The 27,107-nt window shown below is 42.1% G+C and overlaps 1 protein-coding gene across 2 annotated transcripts in view; it reads left to right on the top strand.

Annotated features, from left to right (window-relative positions):
- The window catches only part of RSU1 (Ras suppressor protein 1), a 149,760-nt gene that overhangs the window by 43,357 nt on the left and 79,296 nt on the right, over positions 1-27,107 (top strand). For both annotated transcript variants that reach the window (XM_075587494.1, XM_075587493.1), the window contains exons 4-7: positions 14,905-15,025; positions 19,389-19,507; positions 20,213-20,295; positions 20,546-20,660. In XM_075587494.1, coding sequence (XP_075443609.1) covers positions 14,905-15,025; positions 19,389-19,507; positions 20,213-20,295; positions 20,546-20,660 — 438 coding nt within the window. The remainder of the gene's footprint in view (positions 1-14,904; positions 15,026-19,388; positions 19,508-20,212; positions 20,296-20,545; positions 20,661-27,107) is intronic.

Raw genomic sequence — 27,107 nt, 5'->3', positions numbered from 1 at the left:
TGGAGAAGTTAGAATAGTCGTGATACTCGCCGTGGTCAAGGGTTGGGACGTCGCATGGTCATTGAGGGTAGCCGGGGTCCTGGGGTAGAGAAGGTAGAGGTGCAGATGCAAGCCGGGGTCCAGGAACAAGCCAAGGTCGAAATACTATAAGAACAAGACAGGATCAGAATGCACAAGGCAACAGAACAAGATAGCAGGATGCTTGGGTAAGCACTACATTATGGAACAAAGATTATGCTCAGCCAATTTGCAAGAGGAATTGGTGAGCATATAAAGGCCAGATAGCCAATGAGCAGGGTGCACGCAGCTGCCACTGCTAGCATCATCCGCCCACTCAATCGGTCCTCAGGGGGCGGAGTGTGGCGCAGGCCAAGAACGTAGAGGTGATCCTGGGTCAGCGCTGCATGTAGGAATTAACCCCTCGCGTGATCCTGGTAGCGCGACGCCTGTGCGTAGTTTCCTTGGCGCGCACACGTGACGGGACGTGACGGGACGTGGCGCGGGGCAAAGTCTAAGCCCGAACCCTGTGGTGTCCGCTTGCACATAGCTTTCTTGGCTTGGGGTGCGTCACCTGTGACGTCACGGGACCTGGGGTGGGACCTAAGACTGATCCTGACAGTGTCATTGCTGAGGAGCCAATGAAAGATGCACAGCATTTACTGTATTGATTGGCTGGAATAGCCAGCACCCGTTTCTCTCACCAGGACTTTGCCACTGAAGTGACATCAAATTGCAAAAGATTTTTTTTTAAACTTGGGGGAGCGGTGGAGTGAGCGACACAAACTGCTCTACTCTACATTTGTCCACTTTGTGCCAGTGTACAATGGTTGGTACTGTATCTATATTCATTGTTATATGTTTTAGCATCATGTGCTTCAAAAGGTCATTTAAAAGTGCATTGCCATGTAGGACCAAACAGAACGAGTGCTAATTATATGTATAGCGGGTAAAAATTAGGTGATGTCTGATTTTTTACAAAAATCACCTAAGTACAGTATCCGTATTTTATCTTCGTTTTAATATCCTTCATAGTCATTTTTAATAGGGATCCTGAATGAGGAAAAATGGTCAATTTTGTTTGTTCCAATGGTGTAAGGCACTCAGTAATGCATCTCCCTGTCTGAATATAAGTTATGTGCAGCAAGGAATAATGAAATGACATTAAAACAGAAATAACGTCATCCTAAACTATGAAGACAGGAAACTTGGGGTGTGGGTTGTATTTAGCTCTGCCTTATCTCTCACTTTTACCATGTCAGGATTGAAAAGCGTCCTTTTCACAAACATTTTTCGATGCTCACAAATAATGATACAATTTATACATGTTCCAGGGTACCAACTACATTACTGAATTCATGACTATTGAAGAATATGATCAATGAGATTTTGTGGGGCCCTACAACATATATTACATAGACTTCGATGAACATAGCCCATTATATAGTATAGTGATCTGACAATATAATTATTTACATTGTCAATCCAGGGTCTTCGCCCCATGCAAATTATGACATTGTTTGATCTACTAGTGTACTTAGATTATAAAATCTCTAGGGCAGGGATTTCCTTTCGTCTGATTTTATGTCATTGGGAGATAAAGGAAAATTCACCCACTCGAACCTAATAAGACCAAGAGGGTCAGAGGAACAGGCTGGTGCAATCGGGCAAGGAGATAATTACCAAACACAAAGAACACTGTATGAAGCAAAGACACTGTGCATACAGATAAGGCCCTATATGATGCACCCAAAGTCTGAGGGAGAGAGAGTACCCTATTGAAATTGCAGTACAAAGGAGAGAGTCTGGACCAAGTAGTAATGTAAATTATGTTTATTAACATACTTTATTAAGGAAATACTATTAAAATAAAATGGTACCAGTAAAGATAGTGAGTAAAGTAAACTGGAAGTGTTTTAGGTGCTGATGCCCCGTAGGGGGTCTCTGTTTGGCGGATTGCCAAATGTAGTCCAACTTAGGGCCTCATGCAGAGAGCAGCGGTGGAAATAATTGGAGAAAGAAAAAAATAGTACCTTTTTTGGCGTGATTTAATCTCCATATGCAGAAAGGTAATAAAACTGCATTTAAAATCCTGTCTGCATATGGAGAGTTTCAACCGGCGATATGAGCGCTGTTGAAACTTGTTGTAAAAAAATCGCGTTTTTTTTTTTCTCCCCCACCGGCCGCCGAGCTCGAGCTTCTTGCCAACTTTTGTTGGCGAAGCAAAATGTCGAAAATCGCGCCATTTTTTTGGCGTGAACAGCCGCTAGATGGCGTTCGCGCCTCTCTGAATACGGCCATTTTCAACACTGGAGAGATTTAGGTTCTCGCCAGCCGCGCGGCGAGATTTGCAAATAAAAAAAATGGCGCTTTTTTCCTACCTCGCCATTTTCGCCTGTTTTTAGCGCGATTTTCACCGGAAAATGGCGAGATTGTTAATAGCGCTGCTCTCTGCATGAGGCCCTAAGACTAAAAGAGCAGCACAGTAAAAAACCAGAAGCGCAGAATCCCAATGCCTACTTTAACATGGCTATTAGGGCTGCTTCTGGTAAGTGACGTCACTGGATCGCTTAAAGTAAAAGCACTCACAATAAGCACTAGTGTGTAATTGAATGAATAACACCTAACATGTAAAGCCTCACATCAATATGTAGTGTACTGTAAAAGTAATAACAAATGAGGGCAACAATGTGGTGTGATTAACAACAGTGTAAGGTGACTGTAAGCACATACACTGACTAGATAACACACAGGTGCATGCTTGCAGTGTTTGCCACTCTGGTAAGTGGACAAACACTTAGATGTGTAGCTAAATAAGTCGAATAGGAAAACCCCACATAAACTGACCCTGGGCGTCCGTAACTACACACAGGGCCAGGAGAAGAAATATGGGAAATCCCTACACACCAATATATACTGACCCTGTGGGGGGAACAGTGCAGCAGGATCGTGTACTCCCCCAATCTGGTCCTCAATAACATACCCCTACGGCACACGGGGGTGAGAGGGGTGGGGAGAGGACAGAAAAGAGGGAGAGAAGACCCTCAAAAAACTTATGAGCTTGCCCTGTGGGGACACGATCCTGGTATGGCAGGCGTGGTGAGTGCGCAGCTTCAGGAGGCTCTGTTGGTGTTGCGATCAGGTCTGCTGAGAGCTGCTGGCACCCGTGATGAAAGTCGCAGTGTGTGACGTCATGACGCCCTCTGACGTATGTTTTGCATTAGCTTCATCCATAGAGGGAATATGTCATTGGTCTTAAAAAATTTCACTATACAGGCATACCCCGCATTAACATACGCTATGGGACCGGAGCATGTATGTAAAGCGAAAATGTACTTAAAGTGAAGCACTCCCTTTTCCCACTTATCGATGCATGTACTGTACTGCAATCGTCATATACGTGCATAACTGATGTAAATAACGCATGTGTAACAGGCTCTATAGTCTCCCCGCTTGCGCACAGCTTTGGTACAGGTAGGGAGCCGGTATTGCTGTTCAGGACGTGCTGACAGGCGCATGCGCGAGCTGCCGTGTGCCTATTGGGCGATATGTACTTACTCGCGAGTGTACTTAAAGTGAGTGTCCTTAAAGCGAGGTATGCCTGTATCTCATTGACTCTTTTGTAAAGCTCTGTGACTGTGTACTGTTTTTGGCGCTATGTAAATAAAAATAGACATAGGGGTGTGTGTTTCTGTGTTTAAAACCACCGCTATAGATTAAAAATACATAAACAATGTTCAATTGTTTCAAACTTTTATTGATGCATTGTACAATAAAGTATTTAAGACACCAATAATTGTGTTGTACGTTATTCATAAATACTGTACGATAAACATTTTGCTCCACACAAAAAACACATACTGTAGATACTGTACTGTCCTCACAACTGCTTTTATACGTGTAACATTCCAGTTACATTCATGTTTTAACATTAACTATGGGGCTATAATTCTGAAGGAAAGGGAACACAGTGTAGTGCACTCTGTGTTCATCCAACTACTGTACTACGGAAAGCATACATTAACAAACCAACTTGAGAATAAACTTTAAAAGTGCTTAATTTTTGAAAATTTTTTTTTTACTTATCGAAGGTTGACTGTTTCAATGCATCTCTATGCTTCTTTTTAACGATTTCAATAATTTGTTTTAACTGTAAAATTGAAATGGAATCTTTGTTTTCTGTTTCGAGAAATTTAAGTCCAGTTTGCAATCCTGCGAGCGCCTCTGAGATCTTAGGTGGCGGCTCTGGTTCCTTGTCCTCATCGTCTTCGGTTGCATCCAAATCTTGATTTTTGCTACTAACTTTTTGGATAATTTCAGAGTCAGTCATATGCCCACCACTAGGACAGTTGTTGTCCCCATCTACCCAAGATTCTATTGTGGCCCCACTTTCCGTATCACCTAACGGTTCCAGTACTCTTTCTGCATTGGCCATGTAATTTTCTGTGAGGCCTTCATTAATGTAGCTTTCAAAGAATAGATTGGCGGCGGGACTTCTTCCTCTGTAAAGCCCTCAAAGTCATTATCTTCTTCACTGTCATTGGCTACTTCAAAGTTAGCCGGTACGAGACTTGCACCAGTTATGTTTCTCCAACATTTAGAAAAGCACATTTTTGTGATTGGTGGTGAAGCAATGTAAAACACTTCTTTTAGGTTTAGCGTCTTTAAAAATGCAGTAACAGAATTGTCACCCGTGATTATTCGCTGTATCAGCATCTTTCGGAAGTTCATCTTGAACGTTGCTATAAGGTCTTGATCCAGTGGCTGTATTTTTGATGTGATGTTTTTGGGCAAGTAGCTGACTCGTATTTTGCCAACTCGGTAGACGGCAAGGCAGTTATCCAGCAACAACAAAGCTTTGGTCTGCGACCTTTGTTGCCGTAAGTGTTTACGTACCTCTGGTACGAACTAATGATGAAACCAAGTTTTGGTGAGGTAAGGTGCTCAAAGTGTGCTATACACAAGAAGGAGGGGAGTGCACTCTGGGTATTAAAGCATTGATAGATGTATACACTTGAGCATCAAACAATGGGGCACCAGATACCCTGAAGGTCGGGGTAGGTAGTCCAAGGACAGCCTCCCCTACCTCATTGGGTTAGCCCTAAGTACTCACGGTATTCACTGCCACCAGAGTCTCCCCTCCACCGCGTGCTGCTGTAGAGAAATGGAGTCCAGCAATGTAGAGAGTAATGCAGCGCACCGCGATCAAAAAAGAACAGGTCTGGCCAAAAAGATGTATTCTTTAATGAAGTCTCATAAAAACAAGGGATGCAGCCCTTCTACGCGTTTCGTGTCTAGCACTTTATCAAGAAAGTGCTAGACACGAAACGCATAGAAGGGCTGCATCCCTTGTTTTTATGAGACTTCATTAAAGAATACATCTTTTTGGCCAGACCTGTTCTTCTTTTTTGATCGCGGTGCGCTGCATTACTCTCTATAATGATGAAACCAGTTTTCTAAAATGCTGGAAGTCATTCATGCATTTTTTCTAAAGTCATAGGAAAAAGGCATAGAGGCCATATTCACATGGTGGAAGCACCGTGGTGATTTAAACTTGCCTATACAAATTGGCTTCAGTTTGTGATTTCCTGTTTGGTTAACACAAAAAGTTCGATCACTCTGTCTTTCATTTGTTTAAAGCCTTGGTTTCGCTGATAATCATTCTTACAAGCCAGAGTAGTATTTAGTAACCTTTTGTAACACGGTCCAGTCTCATCGCAGTTATAAACCTGTTCTGCGGTATAGCCACCATCTTCAATTATCTTCTGAAGCTGGGCAGGGTACGAGCATGCAGCTTCATTGAAAGCTGAATGTATCTCTCCTGATATAGCGGTTTTGTTTATTCCATGTCGCCTTTTAAAGTGATTTAGCCATCCACTACTTGCCGTGAATGAGGTTGATGCATTTCCGTGAAGTTGGTTGTGAAACTTTTTGGCTTGCGTTTGCAGATGGGGTCCAGACAGAGACGTACCTTCGGATCTTTCTTGGACAAACCACTGAAACAATGGAAGTGAACTGGGGCGCTCCCTTTACACAATGCTTGAAACTGAACAGAAGAATAAGGTCAAAAATAAATATACATATACCACACTTCAAATGCTCAGTGTCTGCTGCTCAATCCCTGGAAAGGATCTTCCCACGATCCTAAAGAAAACATAGGTAGAAAGAGAGACAGAGGGGTGCAGACAAGGGTCAGAGTTAATATCAGACCAGTAGTTGAAAACACATACAATAGTAAACCAATGGTTAAGAGCACAGGGGTGATAACAGTATAACGTAATATGTACTCACACGGGCCTGTGTGGTACTGGGTAGTACTATAGGTATCTTTATTTTCTTTCCTCCTTCTTTCTAGTCAGTTATGCTCCTTCTCCCTCTGTACATCATGGATAGGCCACTCAGGGCGCATCTAGTGGAAGACAGCGCCACACAGATGAATAAAAATACGTTTATTTGGCCAAGAATGTGAGACAACAATTCACTCTCACTGCTCAGGGACGCCGACGTCAACCTCCCGCTCTCCGGTACAGTGTGCTCCTGTTCGCCGCGTCCGGTCTACAGGGCTGTTCACCGTCAGTGCAGGCGCCAGCTACGGTGTCCTCGAGCAGACACACAACTTCTGGTCCAGGTCTCTGCACACACAACGTGTTTCGGATAATTGAGTCCATCAGGCGTGTCACGCATTGTGTGTGCAGAGACCTGGACCAAAAGTTGTGTGTCTGCTCGAGGACACCGTAGCTGGCACCTGCACTGACGGTGAACAGTCCTGTTTCTATGGACTTGGCTGCATCACAAAGTTTATCCTCCTTTTTCCATCCACGAACTGTAGACTCGTTCACTCCTAGGTCTCTAGCCATTGTGGTTTGCTGGACTCCAGATTTTGATTCTATCAAGCGCAACAATTTTTTCTTCTAAAGTAAACTTTTTATGTTTGTTTGAAGTCTACACCATTTCTATCTGCCACGGGTCTCTCCTATGCCTTTTCCTGTGGTTAAAAACCTGAGGCTTTTAACAAATGAACTGGAGGGGTTAAATACCTGAGGATTTTCCTAGCTTTCTGAGAGCACAGTGGGTGGTAGGATCAGACTGACCGCGATACCCCTGAACAGAGAGGGTCAGAGCTTTTTTTTTTTTTTTTTGTGTCTCACTTTGTCAAATGTTGTATTATATTAAAGTTTAAGTTGCATTTTGCTTATTTGTGTAGCTTATTGTACACATTTTGCTTATTTTGCAACTTGTATTACTTATTTCTGTTGCTTACTTTACACATTTACTGCGTTGCCATCGTAACCGGCGTCAAATGATGCAGCGGGGTCACAAGATGTCTCGTTGCCAAGGCGATGTAACGTCCCATGACCCAGCGGCTTCATTCGAGGGAGGGGGGGGGGTGGTGTTTGTAAGAGGGGCGTGCCGGCCGCAAGGTTCCTGAATCATGAAAAGCAGGCAAAATGGAAAAACGCATGGTAGATCTTCTGCTTCTTGGCTTATGAAATCGGAAGCCACGCTCAAACCGCGTTATAAGCGGATCCGTGTTGTATCGGATCACGCTATAACGGGGTTGAGCTGTAATAGAGAAGGATAATGGTAATAAGCATTGCACATTTTCCTATCGTGTTGATGGGGGCCCTGGCATTCTAGGATTCCTTCCCAGTAGTGGCAAGATTCTAACATAGAACTGTGAAGCACTTTGCCTTAATAGAGGCAGCATGGTACACAATTGAAAACGTATTCGCTGAAAATGCCTCGCGGCACTTTTCGCACTGGTGCTTAACCCTTTACCTGCCTGGCCCCCTGTGGCAGGGAAGGCGGTGAAATGTAAAATGAGCCAAAAGGCGCAAGGAGTAGTTTTTAATTAATATTTTGTGCATAGGAAAGGAGGGGCCAGTGTTTTGGCCCCTTAAGGCAGTTAATGCGTTTGTCTCTTAATTTAAGAATAAGGCATTTTTCCTGCCACAATTTAGCCTGCACTCGCTGCACACCACAGAGAATGAAACCATTGAATTCCTTGCAGGTATATTAACCTTTTATCTGCACAGTAGTATTCACACCATGCTGTTGGGCAGCGTTTTTATATTTCCAGATAATAACCAAGCATTGATCTGTTGCTAATCTCATGTAACCTTTTGTGTGTATTGATCATAGTTATGTACTCAAGGGAAAATAAACCAAAAACTTGTTTGATTGGACAAGACATTTCAGCCTGTCCAGATTCCTGGGTTTATCTTGATGTTAGAAAGAGAACAGGTTACATGTAAAAAGGATTGATACCAAAGCTAATGTGTTGCTCACTCCATTTTTATTTTTTTTAAATGAATAGTTTACTAAACAACCACAGTCAACTTGTTTCCAGCTGCTTTTCTCTTGTTTTTATTTTGGATTACCTCAGTAGAGTAGGACGGATATGAACCCTTTTAAATATAGCAACGGAGTTCCTAACGTTAATTGTTTTATCTATATTCTTCCATTTGGGACATTCAAAAAGTGTGCATTTATTTGCAGGAAAAACACAACGTTTGAGGGAAACATTCCCCTTCGTCAGGTGCAGGGGAATGTTTTCCTGAAATGTCGTTCCTGCGTGCAGAGGGATTTCTGCCCATGCTTTTTGGCCATTTGCTGGGGACTGTCTTGGATGCGCCCTGCTTTCCTGGCTGGCACCGGCGCAATTTTTTTTAAATCTGTGAGCGAGTGCTTGTTTACTTCATATTTTTCGCTCTTCTTTCCTTTGGGAGCAATCCCAGAGCTAAGTTATGACTGTAAAGCTTACTAGATGGTACTATATTTTATTCCCCACCTATTACATCCGTTTGAATGACAGATTATTGACTAACAAAAATAGGATATGTTTCTAAATCGCACACAGGCTGCTGTGATGGCACAATTTTGCCATGTTATAAGCTATTATAGTATATATGAACACACACAAATGCACACACACGTGTGTATGTATATAACACAAAGCAGAAGCTCATGCTCCACAGTGTAAAAAAGTATAACAGAATGTAATGCATGTATTTGAAGGGCAAGAATCGCACTCACAAAGGGAGATACAGACGGCATGTAGAAATACAATCTTATAATTATGCATGGATTAAGCTGGAAACACAGGGGGCGCGTGCCCTAGGCCTCCTTATTCAAGGGGGCCACACCGCTGGTCGGTGGCAGTCAGTGTATCTGACCCAGGGCTAGAGTCCTGCAGGAACGTGCAGAGGAGGGAAACTATTACATAAGAAAGGACCAATCGGAAGTTAGGGGGCGGAACAGAGGGGAAGGCAAGGACCAATAGGAAGAGGAAACGACGGGACAGGAAGAGAAGAAGAAAAGAACAAGGCCTAAGACAGGGGTCTGGAGGGTGCTGCTGGTGGCTGGGTTTGCTGCTGGTGGCTGGGTTTGCTGCTGGTGGCTTTGAGAGGGGGTGGTTGCTGCCGGTGGCTGGTTTTGCTGCTGGTGCTGCCGGTAGCTGGTTTTGCTGCTGGTGCTGCCGGTAGCTGGGTTTGCTGCCGGTAGCTGGGTTTGCTGCCAGTAGCTGGGAGGGGGTGGGGGGGTGTCTGGTGCTGCCGGTGGCTGGGAGGGGGGGGTGGTACCTCTGGTGGCTGGATTTGCTGCCAGTGGCTGGGAGAGGTGTGGTGCTGCCGGTGGCTGGGTTTGCTGCCAGTAGCTGGGAAGGTGGGGGGGGGCTGGTGCTGCCTGTGGCTGGGAGGGGGAGGGTGGTGCTGCCGGTGGCTGGATTTGCTGCCGGTGGCTGGGAGAGATGTGTGGTGCTGCTGGTGGCTGGGTTTGCTGCCAGTAGCTGGGAGGGGGGGGGGGGAAGGGCGGTGCTGCCGGTGGCTGGGAAGGGGGGTGGTACTGGCTGGGTTTGCCGGCGGTTGCTGGGAGGGCTTGTCGCTCTCCAGCTGCTGCCTCTCTCTCACTGTGTGCTGCGGGGGGCCCGGCTGGCGCTGGTTAGGCCTCTTTGCCGCCCAGCATCTCTCAGGCTGCTGGGCTGCCTCTTCATTGTCCCACGCCGGGCCGCTCTGTGACGTCATTGCACGCTGGAAGTTGTGGTGTGCACTTCCGGTGCGCGTCGGCAACAGAGAGACTCGGTGTGGGACACTGCAGGAGGCAGCCCAGCAGCTTGGGAGATGCCAGGTGGCAAATAGAGGCCTAAACAGTGCCGGCCGTGCCCCCCTGCAGCACACAGTGAGAGAGGCAGCAGCTGGCGAGCAGCAACCTGCAAGAGCCACATGTAGGTGCGGTAAGAGCTGCATGCGGCTCGGGAGCCGCAGGTTGCTGACCCCTGGTTTATGCGTATGCAAGCAGTGTTTTTGGGAAGAAATCCTTATTCATACTTAATTTACTTTGTGAATATCAGTGTATTGTTCTCCTGAGACGCAGGTTGTTTGCCGGGACCTGGTAGATCTTGCCTCGGACATATCTTCAAGCAGGCGCCATCGTGTATTAGTATCATGCTCGGGACTAAAAGATTATGCCCATAGTCTGCACAGCTTCAAACATGGCACTGCCGCTCTGATGTCATCCAAACACGTTGAGATGTCTCACATGACCGCAACCCTGAATTCTCTACCACAAAAACATCAGACACCTTTGCTTTTCTGCTGCTTGTATCCAGGCACAGGGCCAGTTTACAAATTGATTCTTTAATATGATGTCCTTCCACCTATTCAGCATTAAATAAAGGGGCAACCAATAAGGTGTCACGGTAAACCCAGAATTGTACTTGGTTAGGATTAGTATCTTTCATAGATTTTTGGATTTTTAAATCGATAAATAAACTGAAGCTAAGTGCAATAGAAGCAAGGCTGTACACAGAGCAGGTCCCTGTTAGAAAAAGCAAGATCGAACGAATAGCGGTATACATCCCAGGAAAACTGAACCGAGGAGGAGCAGGTTTCCTGAGCCGAAAATCACTGCATCTTGGGGAATGGAAACTGAACAAGCCAATTCTATCGACAAATAATAGACTGGGAAAACCACAGATCGAATAATAAGAACTTTAAGAACAGCAAAGTAGCATTCTATTGCTCCGGGAGCAATCAACCTCAAGCTTTTCAATTGGAAGCATTTGCTAATTCATGGGAATTCAATCAGTTGCACATATTCCCAGCCATACTAATGATCCCCTGAATAGTCAAGAAGGTCATTTTAAAAAACAAAACACAAGTCGTACCAATGATTTAGGTTCTGGCCTGGAGAGCATGGCTTTCAAAGTTGTTAAATCTAACCATAGGCCAACTGTGGACGCTTTTGTTTATTTCACTCTTTTTAAAAAAAAAAAAGAAATTTCTAACGCACTAATCGCCAAGAAACTCAGTACTAGAGCAGGAACTTAGAGAGGACACCCATCCCAGACCTACATCCAGGACCTGCCGAAAGAAAACGTATAGGGAAACGACGACCAAGACAGGGTGGGAAACACGAATGGGAGCAGGAGAGCTGGCTGCCAGGGTATTAGGGTCTATTTTCATTGTTTTGTTTAAAAAGCAAGGTTTTTAATTCCTTTTGGAATTGAAGTAAAGCTTCCAGATTTCTTAAAGCAGCAGGGAGCTTATTCCAGTCTTGTTGCATTCCATGAAAAAGTTCTCCAGCTTTTTGGACCTTAAAGTGAGCCTCAATCAGTTGAAGGACGATGGCAGATCTAAGGGCCTGATTGCGGGTGTTACTAACAGTTCTGACGGTAGGGGGGCTAGTCCATGGATAGCCTTAATGTAAGGGTTAAGACCTTAAAATACACTCTTTGCTCAATTGTGTAATACTGGTGAGATGTGGCCTCTCATTGCCTACTATAAGATGGGTAGTGGAATTTTGAACCAACTGCAGGGCTTTGATATTATGTTTTTGGAGATCTATCAGCAGAGAATTTGTAAAATTCAAGTAGAAGAAAGTTAAGCAGATCAGTGGTAAAGCTCAAACCCTTGGCATGGACTCGTCAGATTTTTGGAAAAATTACAACTATTTGATCATCTTTAGAAAACAGTGGCAATAGAGGCTCTCCCACGCATTTGACAGTAGTTGGCGCTTTCTCAAGGACTTATTGAGAAAGTGCCAACTGGTGTGAAACACGCAGGAGAGCCTTGTTTTTATCTGTCGCTAGTTTTTAAATACGATTCAATATTTTTTTTTTTTTTTTAATAATTTCCAAAAATCTGGCACGTTCCTGTCCAACCCGCAGGTTTGCGCTTTACCACCGATCTGCTTATAATTTTTTTTTTTTCTACTTAAATCTATGTGATTTGGAGGGAAGCCGCCGGGGAATCCAGGCATTCAAACAGCTGAAAAACGCAAATAGGAAAAATGTGTGCGCTTAAAAAAAACCAGCTCCATGTTCTTCTTCTTCACTCCTTTACTCCCTCTCTCTATTACCCTCTCTAAAAATGGGAAAATGCCGGGCTTGCTCCTTATGAGCTCGCCCTCCCGGCTGGGGGGGTGAAGGGCCTAAGAGTCCGGCCCTTAAGACCCAGGGAGTGAACATCTCATTCTTCTAGTCCAAGGTCTATGTACTTCTCTCGACGTTCTATTACGGGCTGTAAATGTCTACTTACCTCAGCCTGTGTCTGCGCTTTACCATGTTATATGTTTTTCCCTGTAAAACCGCAATAAAAACATTGAGAGAAAAAAAAAACCAGCTCCAGCACACGTATACCTAATGTCAGGTGACTGTAATAGGAACAGTGGGAGGGTGAAAGGTATTATACCTGGAATGGGGATGGGGCTGTAATCAATGTCAAACTTAGAATGGTTAACAGCTAACCTTGAAACAATATGATTTAATGGTACTTGTAGAAAAAAGTGATGCACTTATTGTTAAACAATGAATGCCACTAATGTGGTAAAGAAAGTGACATGAACCAATGAGGAGCTTCACATTTAGGGTTTGGATCAGTATTGTATGCAAAAAATATTTAAATTAAATAATATGATGAGAGAGTGTTTTTGTCTTGGTGTTTAAAGTCCAATGTCTTATTCATATTATATGCATATCTTATTCATATGCAGAAAAGATGCCGCCTCTCTAAGTAAGGATACCCAATCCTTAATGTAGCCAAAACCTCAAAGATAAAATATAAAAAGAAAGGCGCAAAAAAGCAATGAATAAAACCAATTTTATGGATAAAAAAAATGTTATAACATAAACAATGCATAAATCAAGGCACAAATGCAAGAAAGTGTTAAAAATTAGAAAAAAACCTCAAAAAAGACTTTGCCTGATATCACTGGGACTGCTGCCGATGTGTCAGAGATGATTGTTCAAGGCACTGGTATTCTCCCACAGAGTTCCAAGCCTTTCCTCGTCAGATGGTATCGGGTGAATGAAGGGAGGAAGATGTTGTTGTAGCTTGCCGATTTTTGAACTGCGCTGCTCTGTCGCCAAGTAGTAAAGTCGTCCCCTGGGTGTTGAGCTCAGTGGGCTCACTTACACTGCTTTGTTGCTGTTGGCTGCTGCAGTTGGCTGTTGCTCAGAAACTCTCCTTCGATTCCGGAAGTGACGAGGAGCTCGGGGTTATGATGTCAGTATCCAAATGTGACGGCGCACCCCTTCCCGATAGGTAACCCTTACCCGGAGCTACGGGTTACAATCGTATCAGTAGGAAAGCCTCTTGACATGCATCTGAGTGTGAGCTCTGAGAGTACGCAATCACTCTCTGTTTTGCCTGAGGGATATCGGTCTGCCCGAGAGCACAGCCAACCAGCCTATTGGGAAGGGGTGCACCGTCACATTCGATCTGAGACATTTTCAAAGTATATTGCCAAAAAAAAGGATTATTCAGAAGTAAATTCAAACACACTGCATCAGTACTTGCTCGAGTCCTTGCAGCAGCCCTGATAAAGGATTAAGCCTTGGCGTACACAGTTCATAGTTAAGCATTGTCAGCTATGCTGAAAATAAAATTGGCATTCAATCATGTCATATGATTAAAGCCGTAAACTGGTTAAGACCACAATGGAAAAATCGACTACCTACATGGGATTTTAACTTGGTCCCTAACATGTTTATGAAACCGTCAATTAACCTTTGGATCAAGCATCAGAAATTGATTTACATGGAAAAGATCCTTCTTAAGTAGCAATTATATCAGCAGGAAGGGTAAGAGAAATTGACTCCCTATCTCGTAATGAACAATGTATGGTTTTGTACCAGGCCCAGTTAACACTTCCTTGCCCAAAATTTGTCATCCTTCCTAATTTCCAAGATAATTGATTTGCCTTCTTTCTGTCCCAAATCTAAAAAAAATACAAAACAAGAACTGTGATTCTCACAATATCTATCTATCTATCTATCTATCTATCTATCTATCTATCTATCTATCTATCTATCTATCTATCTATCTATCTATCTATCTATCTATCGCTTTCGGCTAGAGCAGTACCTGCATAGTGGGTTTACTGTGATCTTCTTTTCCTGTAGTCCTTCCATGGCAGTACACAGCAAAAATGTCCCTCCTTATTTGGAAAAAATTAATGCTATCTCATTTTTCAGCTTTGGGCAAATCCATAAACTAACATGCGAAGGAGGTGGGTATTTTAGTAGGAAGAAACCAGACATTACCTGAAGTTTGTCTGTCCTGCCCCAGCTAAGGCCACGCTCATACTGCCAGCGACGCGATGTCGCGTCAAAACAAATGTATTGACACCGTCACGTTCACTTATAGTAGGAGCGGTGCGACGGCTTGGTCGCGATTGCTGGAAGTCACTTCAATTTGATTTTTTCCAGCGATCGCAGCGTGACGTCTGCGTCGCCGGCACTATAAGCACGGCCTAAGTAGGATGAGCTACGTATGCAGTGGTGTAGTCGTGGAATGACTACAGGAAAATAAAATGATCGTAACAATTGGAAAATAATGTATCTTTTTCTTGTTAATGGAATGTGCAAAGTTAAGCTTTTTAACATTTTTTTTTCTTTTATAATTTTAGCAGTCCCACCGAACATTGCTGATCTGAAAAATTTAGAGGTCCTGAACTTTTTCAACAACCAGATTGAGGAGCTGCCAACACAGATTAGCAGCCTTCAGAAGCTTAAACATCTTAATCTTGGGTGAGTTGTTCGGGAGTCATTACAAAGAATTCATGGATTCTGTGTACGTTTATGTACGACCAATAACACATATTCTGTACCATGGTATGTTTTTATTGAGAATTAATCTATTACATATAGCCCTATATCCTTCTTGTATAAAATCTTTTCTAGGGGAGCTACAGGATAAAGGTTTTTCAAAGCCACCAGTTTTATCAGTTCAAATGATGTATTATAAAGTAAAAGGGTTTGGGATAACTGAAATAATACATTATTACAGTATTTGTTTTTAATAATTACCAATCCATTGGTTCCTGCTCTCCTTCTCTTACAGCCAATTTAGTGCTAGAAATACCAGCAATGGCGGTCTGTTCAATGCTTAGTAGGATATGTGAACAAAGATTGAGCGCAAAGACTGTATACTGTAATTAATAATATAGGTTAAATGAAAATGCAAAAGATGTGAATACTGTCCTGTGATTGGTGCTGCTCCTGAGATGGATTCAATCCAAATCCATAGAGACAATGTGGGCAAAAGAACGGGTGCACACTCTCACCCAGGAAAGGATATATATGGAAAACAAAAATAACACAATGGTGCAATACAGTACACAAAAGGAGAGAAAATTCAAATGAAACTCAGACGTAATCCTACTCACATTTTTTTTGAGTGGTTAAAGCCTTGTGGTTATTAAAGAGTAACCAACTCAAGTCACAGGTGGTCAGGAAAACCGGAAGGAGATTTTCAGGATATGGAAGAGAGGACTATAAAACATACAGAACACCTACAAGCTCAAATTGAACCCCCAAAATACCCACAAAATATATATAAGCATATAAGTTTCACAGAGGAGTGCTACTGAGCATGGCAATTTATATTTAAAACCAGAGACATAACATAAAACACAGACAAAGCTCAGTGCACATCCAGAAAACCTTATATACGGTACAGTGCCTAAATATACATGTATAAATAACTAATAAATAAAATGGTCTTTTAGTTTAACATTTTGGCCAAATTGTTGTAAGCCCTTGAGCCAAACTTCACGGCAGACCACGTTCAAGGGTCCCTACACTAATATAAATTCTTAATAACCTGTGCATTGCCAGGAAGAATGATTTATAATAAATCTGTCAATATGAGTTGCAAAAGTTCTAAGTCTGATTGAAGCTTTTATTAACCTGTACATTACCAGGAAAAGCACTCTGTAATAGATTTGTCACAATCACACTGCATGCAGGCAAGTTCCCCTGATAGTTGGAGATGCCATGGAGTGAGCTTTTAACCATTTAAATGTGGGAGGGGGTGAGCTTCAATTGGATAGGAGGTTGCCACCCTCCAAAACAGCCAAGACTAGCTGCACAAGAATTATAAAACATACAGAACACCTACAAGCTCAAATTGAACCCCCAAAATACCCACAACATATATATAAGCATATAAGTTTCACAGAGGAGTGCTACTGAGCATGGCAATTTATATTTAAAACCAGAGACATAACATAAAACACAGACAAAGCTCAGTGCACATCCAGAAAACCTTATATACGGTACAGTGCCTAAATATACATGTATAAATAACTAATAAATAAAATGGTCTTTTAGTTTAACATTTTGGCCAAATTGTTGTAAGCCCTTGAGCCAAACTTCACGGCAGACCACGTTCAAGGGTCCCTACACTAATATAAATTCTTAATAACCTGTGCATTGCCAGGAAGAATGATTTATAATAAATCTGTCAATATGGAAGAGAGGACACAGATATTTATTGCAGATTTGTTTTATAAGCAAAATATTAAAAAGTATCAGAAGCACTCACAAACATTGGTGGGTTTTTAGCATTGGGACCACCCTGGGTCAGACAGCGAGGGAAAGCCCAAAACTCCTTTTCTCTCAAGGAAAACGCTATGTCGGCCGTCCACGGCAATTTACCAGATGCATGGGGTTAATCCTGGATTGGCAATCCCTCTTGGAACACAAGTGCTCAGCACACCATCCACTTGTTTGAAGAGCCGCCCTACACGTTTCGTTCATCAGAACTTCATCAAGACCCTTGATGAAGTTCTGACGAACAAAACGCGTAGGACGGTGTGCTGAGCACTGGTGTTCCGAGAGGGATTGCCCATCCATGATTAACCCCTTGCATCTGGTAAATTGCTGTGGACGGCAAAACTCACCAATGTTTGTGAGTGCTTCTGATACTTTTTTTATATTTTGCTTATAAAATAATATGCACTATATATCTGTGTCCTCTCTTCCATATCCTGAAAATCTCCTTCTGGTTTTCCTGACCATCTGCGACTTCAGTTGGTTACTCTTTAACAACCACAAGGTATTTACCAATCACAAAAAATGTGAGTAGGATTACTACTAAGTTTCATTTGAATTTTCTCCTCTTTTGTGTACTATATTGCACCATCGTGTTATTTTTTTTGTTTTCCATACTGTATATATCCCTTCCTGGAGGTGAGTGCGCACCCGTTCTTTTGCCACAATGCTTAGTAGGCCCTTCTGCAGTGAAGGAGTTATGTTAATTGTTGGCAATTTGCATTTTTTTTTTATACCCGTTTTCAGTATTGTCCTTCATATTTAATTTTTTCCATCCAGCTGAAATAACTCATGAAATGGTGTTTACAAAGGTAAAACTTAACCGGTGTTGGTATGGAGTTGTATTTTGCTATATTCATTTAAACAGGGGATTTAAGAAAGGCTCAGGGGACCACTCAATTCGTCAGCAGTCTTGGACTAATGATTTTAGACACCATTCAATTAGTGTACTCAAAGGCTGCTTCTCAAGTCTGGGAACTTAATGACTTAGAAAAAATGCTATACACTAAGGTTATGATACAGGGATTCTGAGCTCCATCAACATATCTCGCTTAAAAAAGGGGTAACAAGGTAATATTAGCAATCATTAATACTGTACTCGCACACTACTTGACCGTCTTTGTGATATGATTTATTTTAGCCTCTTCAAGTTTGAGGTATTTATGTACCAATCTTCCAAAGCAGGCTGTCTTAGAAGGCAGACTATAATTGAAGTTCTAGAAGACACCCTAAAGAGAAATTGAGAATGGAAAACAATTCCTACTGTCCAACAAAATTGTCTCATAAAAAAAGGCATTGTGTTATATGCCCATTCAGCACGGAAAAGATTACATATTTCGTGCAACTGGTGACACATTCCCCTATCGTCAGTGAACAATATTATCCCAAACATGGTTTTTATACGGTCCAGTTTCTGTGACATCTCAATAAAAGTTTCGGATTCCCCATTTCCACGGGTATTGTAATTTGCAGTTTAGGATTCTAGGGAATCAAAGGCATTCACAGACAAAATAGGTCGTAAAATATTCACATCAATCTCTCTCTTTTTTTTTTTTTTTTTGCTTCAAAGTATTATATGTGCAGATACCCAGAAGAATGCATTCCATCGGTTTCCCTTGAAAGTTGTACTCCTTGGAAATCGAGGCTTAATAGAAGCATTTATCAAAGTTGAAGCGTTAGATCTAGCAAATTGTGCAACTTTTTATAATGCCAATGTGTGTTGATATATGTAGCGTCAGATTTAGTTTGACAGTTTTATTGGAAAAGAGTATTTCTTCATTAATATCGATGCTCCCAAAAATTCTGCGTTAGCCCGATGTTGCTAATTGTTTTTAAAGGCGACATTAGACCACGAATCCTATTAAGATAATTGTAGGTTCTAATATGTGTTTTTATAGTTGCTTTACATTAGCAGATTTACTCAAGTGTTTGTCTGCTGTTTCACTGACGAGGATTCCTACTTAAGAAACAGAGCCAATTCTGACTGGTCACAACAGCTGAGGACTGGACTACAGCAGAAATCTTCACTCCTGCTGAGCACCGTTCAGTCAATGGTGCATCATTCGGGTGCCAGCCAGGCGCTGCCTTTACTTTGCAGCTGGCTGAAGACCTGTGCAGCCCATCCCAAGATACATAAGCAAAACTGTCCATGCTAGAACTAAAACTTGACACCCACCCTGTGCGCATCGTAATTTAGCGCTTATACCAGGGGTGGGCAACTCCAGTCCGCAAGGGCCACCAACAGGTCAGGTTTTCAGGATTTCCCTGCTTCAGCACAGGGGGCTCAGTCAAAAACTGTTCCACTGATGGAGCCACCTGTGCTGAAGCAGGGATATCCGGAAAACCTGACCTGTTGGTGGCCCTTGAGGACCGGAGTTGCCCACCCCTGACTTACACCGAGTGTGGGTCAAGTCTTGCCCCTGAAACTGATTTGTTTTAAGAACATGAATCCTTTTGAGTAGCTGGAGTCTTCTCAACCACATGGCAGCATTGCAGTCTCAGAGGTAAGGAGGGCGTTTACAATATCACGTGAATGTATTTTTTCTGTGTGTTTTAGCATGAACAGGTTAAACACTTTGCCGCGAGGATTTGGCTCCCTGCCAGCCCTGGAGGTCCTGGACTTGACCTACAACAACGTGAATGAAAATTCCTTGCCTGGAAACTTCTTTTACCTGAGTAAGAATATTTGCGTTGGTGGGATCTGCTTCATGTATTTATTTTAATATCTATATGTATGATCTTGTATTGGGGCCGGAAGGTTGTTGGCGACCTACCCAGGTGTAAAATGCTGCATTCGAAGAGTTGAGTGCTTAATTATACATTTATTCTGAATTATTTTATGGCAGGACGTGGCCTCTTTGCATTACTTAGTGGGCCTATCCAGACATAAAAAGGGCCTATCTCACCATCCCTATAACAAATAATACACCGAGACGTTGCATGTGTCTTTTACAATGATCATAATCGTTGCTGTTGCACCTTTTTTGTTTTTAAGTGTGTAATGAAACCTTCAGTTTTAAACCCCTACGTCCTATTGTTATGAAATGCAAAGAAGTCTATAAACGCACACGCAGTCGGCAAAACAAACATTCGGTTAGCTTCACATCCAGCACATCTGACACACACTGCCAAAATTTACGACAGCAGAAAGTGTTAATTGTGTCAGGCCTTTGGATATAGATGTTTTCCTGTACATACCAGCAGTACAATAAGCCACTAAATCTACACTTGACCTGCTTGTTATTATTGTGAGCCCTGGGTATGTCAAAGGCTTCTCACCAAGTCAGGGTTATTAATCAGAGCTGACTGGTTTGTATTGATCAGTGCTGAAGCTGTTGGGCTATGCACCACCCTGTTTATATATTGCTGTTTAATTTGCAGCCACCCTGCGTGCACTCTATCTAAGTGACAACGATTTTGAAATCCTGCCGCCAGATATTGGGAAACTCGCGAAGTTGCAGATAGTAAGTAATTTATCTAAATTCCTGGAAAATCAATTCACTTTCGCAGCCCTTGTAAGCGTAGAATCTAGTCAATTTAAGGAGAAGTATGGTTTATTTATTTATTTTCAGAAATGAACTACTGCAACTAGTACTTGTTACTTGTCCATCAGCGCAATTGTGTAAATGAATTGGAAATCTGGCAGGGTGGCCCAGAATAATAGCTTTATTGCACATTGAATAGTCCTGGCAACTTGTATGTTTTTCTTTTTAGATAAGCCTTCGGGATAATGACCTTATATCATTGCCTAAAGAGATTGGTGAACTCACTCAGCTGAAGGAACTTCACATTCAAGGGAACAGACTCACTGTTCTACCTCCGGAGCTAGGTAAGTTTAGATTAGCATATCCAGGGGTTCTCAACTCCAGTCCTCAAGACCCCCCTCCTCCCCCACCTCCCAACAGGTCAGATTTTCAGGATATCCCTGCTTCAGCACAGGTGGCTCAGCCTTTGAGGGAGCTACTGATTGAGCCACCTGTGCTGAAGCAGGGATATCAGAAAAACCTGACTTGTTGGTAGCTGTTGAGGCCTGGAGTTGGCTACCCCTGCTATATTCCAACTCCCATCCCCTTAGTTCTTCCTCTCTTAGGTTGTAATGTTGCATATTACCCTGCAGCCGGTATCTAGTTAACCACTTATTATCGCTTAACTCTATTTAGCATGCTGCGTAAAGACTACAATGCAATAACATTTATCGTGGTCACACATTTTTCCAACAGTGGATGAGTTTGGACCCCCCTGAAGCAGGACCTACACGTACAATCATTATTTACCTTTTTTCACATGAGCTGCTTTTCCATTGCTTCTCTCTTTCACTTTTTAAGAACTGTAAATAAAAATACCACTTGGGGGTATATTTGCATGTCCCAGACAGGTCTGCAAACCCTGTCTTTCCCCATTATCGCTTAGCAAAGCATGCTTCCACTGCAGCCAGGGATTCTGGGTAATGGCATGCAAATGAGCAGAGTAAGAAAGAACTCTGACTTCTATAGTTTGCCAACCAGTTAGTGGATCCGCTATGGTTAGGTGGATGGGTGGTTAGCTTAAAACAAAAGGTGATCATCCACAGCATAAATCAATAATGTACAGTGTGAGGGGAAAGACATAAAGACATGCCTGTCTTTTGTGTGTTTTGTGTATTACTTTTGGCCTTGCATAACAGGGCACACCACAACAGCATTCTTAGGGCTATGTTTACGAAGTTCTGTTAAATGATGGCAACTAACATGACGTTACCTAAAAGAGGAACAGATGTTATTTTAGCGCCTTATTCCCCAAGGAAATTCTATGCGAAAAGAACAGCAGTAACTAAGATCGTTCGTATGGTGCTAACGTCATGTTTTTCAGGGTAATGCCACATTGAGCGAGAGACCGAGAGACAAATTAAGGAGAGGGACCATTTACTAATATACCTCCAAATAGGTTAACCCAAGCTCCACATGGTGGGATACATGTGGACACCCCGGGGATACGCAGGAAATATGCTCATTTTAAATATGTCGATATATCCAAATAATTTAAATTGGCATATTCCCCATGTATCTCATGTGTTCTCAGGTATCGCACCCACCATGTGAAGTCAAAAATGCAAACAAGCTGGTGTGCACCACAATGACAAACGGAAAGGAAAGATACATGTTCAAGAGATCCGCTTATTAAACAAATTACCTTGCAGGGCTGCTCTGGTGTAGCAGGGGCTCGTTAGTCCCCTTGAGATGTGTAATAAGATAAAAAGATAAATACCAAGCAACACTCTCAATATACTGTAGACACAGTATTATATATTATTAGAGACCATTAAAGTCTCTACACTTAAAGAAATAGCACAAGCATTCTGTACAATGAGAGCGCAAGGACAAAAAAATAAAGGAAGGCCTTGCAAAAAATTGTTGACGTACGCTAGATGTACTTTAAAGCTGCACACCAAGCAATATCCTACATGTTGTTTGTTTTTTTGTTTTTTAATCAGTTCTGTACTATTAGAAAATAGTTGTAGCATTTTTTTTAAACAACTCTGCATGAAATTTTTAATGTTTTATAATGTAACAAGCATTTTTGTTTTTATAGCAACCATTTACAAAGTCACATCCCCTTCCTCTTCTGAAACAGGCTCTGGCACACCCCTTTTTGAGTCCCGCCCTCTCTTTAGCAGTGCACCAATTGTATCGAGTGACTGTCTGGTCACATGATCTCCCCCACAGAACTTTGCATCTTTGGCCTTTTGGTCCTCTTCTGCTGCACTGACGGCCATTTAGTGAATCCCCGAGCTGAATTTTCGCCGATCCATCCGCAACTTAGCTAATTACTGATCATTGTGTGGATTGTATTGATGCACATATTAAACGGGGAAAAAATAAATAAATACATTTTTAAAAAAAACTGCAACTTGGACTGCTGCTTTTAAATATTTTTTTTGCAAGGCCTTTGTATTTTGTTCTTGCTCTCTGCTGTTTAAGTGCAGAGACTCTCATGGTCTTCACTAATAAAATAAGACTATCTTAATTCAGTGTTGCCTGATATTTATCTTTTCATCGTATCTCTCCATGTGGAGCATAGGTTAATCTAATTCCCCTTGCTCTCTTACTTGCCCCAGTGAAGCTTCTTTGGGGGGTGGGAATGAGCAAATTAAAGTTTATTAATTGGACAGATAAATTCTGGTAGCATTAGCTCCTGTATTCTATGTTTGTGCACGTGAAGGTCACCTTGCATTAAGAATAAGCAAACAAAAAATCAATACGTTGAGCAGCTTGTAGTGCTTTTATTGCAGCTACACCCAACTCTCTCAGTTTTAAAGCAGCAGAACATGTTTTTTTTAATGGCTGTGAAGCAGGGGGGTCTCCGGAGCTGAACCGCGTTCATTTCGGCTCCGGAACCCCTGCTTCCCGAGATACCTCCATAGTGGGTGCCAGCTCCACAGGTTTAAAGGTGCTGGTCATGCGGGCCAATAGGAAGCCGCAAAGGATGACAGCACGGCTTCCTATTGGCCTACGTGATGCTGGACATTTAAGCCGCCATTTCCATAGCCCCACACAGCCCAGCCAGAGCTACTACCCGCACTCCCTACGGAGGTAAGTATCTGGGGGAGCAGGGGGTCCCCGTAGCTGAAATGTAGCGCGGTTCAGCTCCTGACACCCTGCTTCAATCTTAGAACGTTAAAGAGATATTTTAAAAAAGAGGAAATGCAGGATCGCTTCTTTAAATTAAACATTTAAAAATTGTGTTTTTTAAATGCTTTGAGATACATAAGCAAACCATCCTCCTTAGAGTGAGGATGTTTGATCATTGTGGAAGAGCCATCTGAAAATTGTATGTATGTATGTATATGTATAGATATATATATATATAACTGTGTGTATGTGTATATATCTCCAGCACACGCACAACCCCCACCATCTTATAACCATTGGAGATATATATAGAAAAAATATATTATGTATATAATTTTTTTTCATTTATATATCTCCAAGGGTTATAAAATGGTTGGGGTAAGTCAAATGAACAGGACTGATATTGTTTCAAGCCTGTGGAAGGTTATATCCTGCAAAGTAAGACCATATAAATCATGATTCACTGTAACAACTAAGTTGCAGCCAGAAATATAAATCACCAAAGAATCACTAAACCTGTCGCTTTCTGTATTCTTACCATTTAACAATTGCAATGCGGTCTGAAGAGAAGTTGAGATTGAAACAAGGAACTCAAACAAAGTGGCAGACACAATTAGCCAGATCAATCTTGTTTGCTTGACAATAGTCCGCAGATGTGACAGAATATTGTGGCAATATAGACTCCACATACGATTGTTGTAATGCCTCCAATTATTTGCTGCATCCGAAAGTAGAATTCTGTGTACTACAGAATTCAGATTGATTAATAAATTCTCACCCCCCCCCCTTTTTTTCTGTTTGTGAAGGCAAATAAGTGAATAGTAGAGTCTGACACCCTTGATCCATTGCATAGCAGCCATGAGCCATTCTTTTTTTATTTTGCCTATTGTCCATCTTTGGATCAGTAGAATTCCAAAACAATGAATTTCCCAAGGAGGTGATGTTCATTTTGATGTATCTCTGTTAAGCGCTACTGTGAAAATTGAAAGAAGAAAAATGACAGGTGGGGGAAAAAATGACTATTTAGTACAAGCTGTTTATCCCCTCTAATAATTTTGCTGTAAAAGACACACGAGAGCACAGATTTAAACTTAATGAGATTTTGCTTGCTTTTCCTTTTGGAATTGCAAAAGCATTAAAAGTTTGCTCTTGCAGCACTGCAGAGGAATATATAACTAAACCTTATATACAGAGAATCGGTGAGAGGCATACAGGATGGAATGGGGAGAGCAGAGAGACCCCCTGATTACCATAAAGTTGCAGCAACACAGATAGCCAAACGAGAATTTACCCTTCAGCCTATTTATTACAAATACAAGCTTGTTCCTATTCTGCTTCTGAGGAGTTATACAATATAGTTTATAGCCCTTTTCGTGCTACAGGGAGGGGCTTTGCAGACATTGCTCCCAAATAATTAAGTAGTTAACGCAGCATTTTCAAGAGATATGAGCAAAATTTGTGAGCGATTTCACGGCATTTGCACCTTGCTGCTACTTGTAGTGGTTTTGATGTAACACTATATGGCATATATGTAATCAAATTGCACATCTCTTGGTGGTACATTGAAAGGTATCACAGCACGTGGAAAATCCACTACTAGCACCATTTAGTAGACTAGTCAGTGTATCTGCGTTTTACATGACCCAGTGCAGACCTATATATTGTACCTGTCAATTTAACTCTCCTGTTAACAATTATAAGTGCCAGTGTAACTTCATTATGAACACTGCTGGGAATGGCTGTCACCTGGTAGCCTATTTGGTAGCTTGGCAAATTCAGTAAAAAAAACTTTTGGGGCCACTACCCTCTCCAATCCAATTTGTTGGGACATTCCATTTGGACTTACATGCGGTATTTCACATTATTCTAAGCGCCGGGGATCACAGTAGTTTCCCTTTCATCCATGTTTTAACTAGTGCACTAGAGAGCACTTGTATGCTTTGTCCTCTTGGCAGCTAACATTATTTGATGTCTCTGCACATAGGGTATCATTTTAAATTATTTTCACCTTTTGGCCACATATTGGTCATTGTAAAATCAAGCACTTACTGTACATATCACAGTGAGGTAGTTTTTTAGTTTGGTCATAGCACTTTTTTCATTGTGTATTAGTTTAGTATTGTTTGTCACAAAAAAAACCCCCTAAGAATAGATGGCAGTGAACCTCCAGTAGGCCTTTGTGTTTATACACAGCGGCAGGACGTATGGTATAAGTGCGTGGTTAACCAGCTCTAGGGTGCTGTTGGGTTAAAAATAGCATACTGTAGTAATCCACCTTGCGAAATGAGTAAATGTGGAACCCTGTAGATGTTAGGTGCCGTTTGGTCTGTAGGGTATAATATGGAGGGATCCAAGTAAATTTTAGGAGCAAGTCACCAAAGCTAATCTTCCATTCAATTTGTAAGATTTAGATTCTTTTCTTAAAGTTCTTTTGTTAAAGAAACATTGATGGGGGGGGGGGGTGTTATTTTTTTTTATGTCCGTTTATAAAAATGGGCGTAAGAGAAATTGATACTTTATCATTTTTTATAATAAGGTGAGCGTGGTGCTCAAGGGGTTAAAAAATGCTGAGTTCAAGAAACAAGTGGGTTCTGCTAAGGGATTGATCGTGTGTGTGTGTGTGTGTGTGTGTGTGTGTGTGTGTGTGTGTGTGTGTGTGTGTGTGTGTGTGTGTGTGTGTGTGTGTGTGTGTGTGTGTGTGTGTGTGTGCGTGTGCGCGTGCGTGTTTATAGGTACATAAACAAAAATGCAACTGCACTCCAAATATATTAAATAAAAAAATAAATGTATTACTCGCATGATAAATATCCAACGTTTCGACCCCTCTCTTAGAGTCTTCCTTTTTTAATAGACATTTTTTGTATGCTTGCTGGCACAAACTTGTACAGTATATTGTGGCCGATTTTTAAACAAGCATGTTAAGAAACCGATACAGAATAAATGCAATATACTTTTATTTCTAAAATAAAGAAAAAAGAAACTACTGTGAAACTGGCAACATTGGAATATCAAACTGGAGTTTGAATTAAAAAAAGCGTGCATAGTGATTCAGGGGCTGCACTATAGATTCTGCATCAGGATGGAGACATGTTGAAGTTGATTATATCAATGCAAAGCTAGAAATCAGTGAAGATTTAGCACTGCTTAGGCTTGCGTCCCGCTGCATCCTCAGTCCCTCCTCGCTGCCAGGCTCACTTTGCACTGTGACGCGTCAGCCAGCAGGGGCTATAATAGGATTGTGATCCTGAGTGGCGATGCGTCACGTAGTGTGGCAGAGAGCCAATCAGAGGTCAGGTATGTGACATCATCATTTACAAACCGCTCAGAGCAGAGCAGCTCAGAGCAACATCGGTTTAGAATTCACCATTCACTGCTGAATAGGTTAAATGCGCGATTGCTGCAGCTGACATGGAAATGAGCTGGCCCCCCGCACGCCTAAAAACGATCCCTGCAGACCGCAGATCACGGTGCTGTACACGCGCCACCTGGACGCAAGGCAGGTGCACCGGCGCGTTCAGTGGGGCCTTAGCCTTACTGTTGAGATCACTGCTTCAGCCTTGTTTGGGCTTCGTTGGGGGGGAGCATGGTGTGAAATGTTCAATGTTTCCCCAGATTTATGATAAGGATCCAACATTCAGAAAATGTTTGCAGCGAAAAAGATAATCTAT

Source organism: Ascaphus truei, chromosome 2 (assembly GCF_040206685.1).
Source record: "Ascaphus truei isolate aAscTru1 chromosome 2, aAscTru1.hap1, whole genome shotgun sequence".
Lineage (NCBI taxonomy): Eukaryota > Metazoa > Chordata > Amphibia > Anura > Ascaphidae > Ascaphus > Ascaphus truei.
The sequence above is the reverse complement of the archived record's forward strand: the minus strand, read 5'-3'. Positions and strand labels throughout refer to the sequence as shown.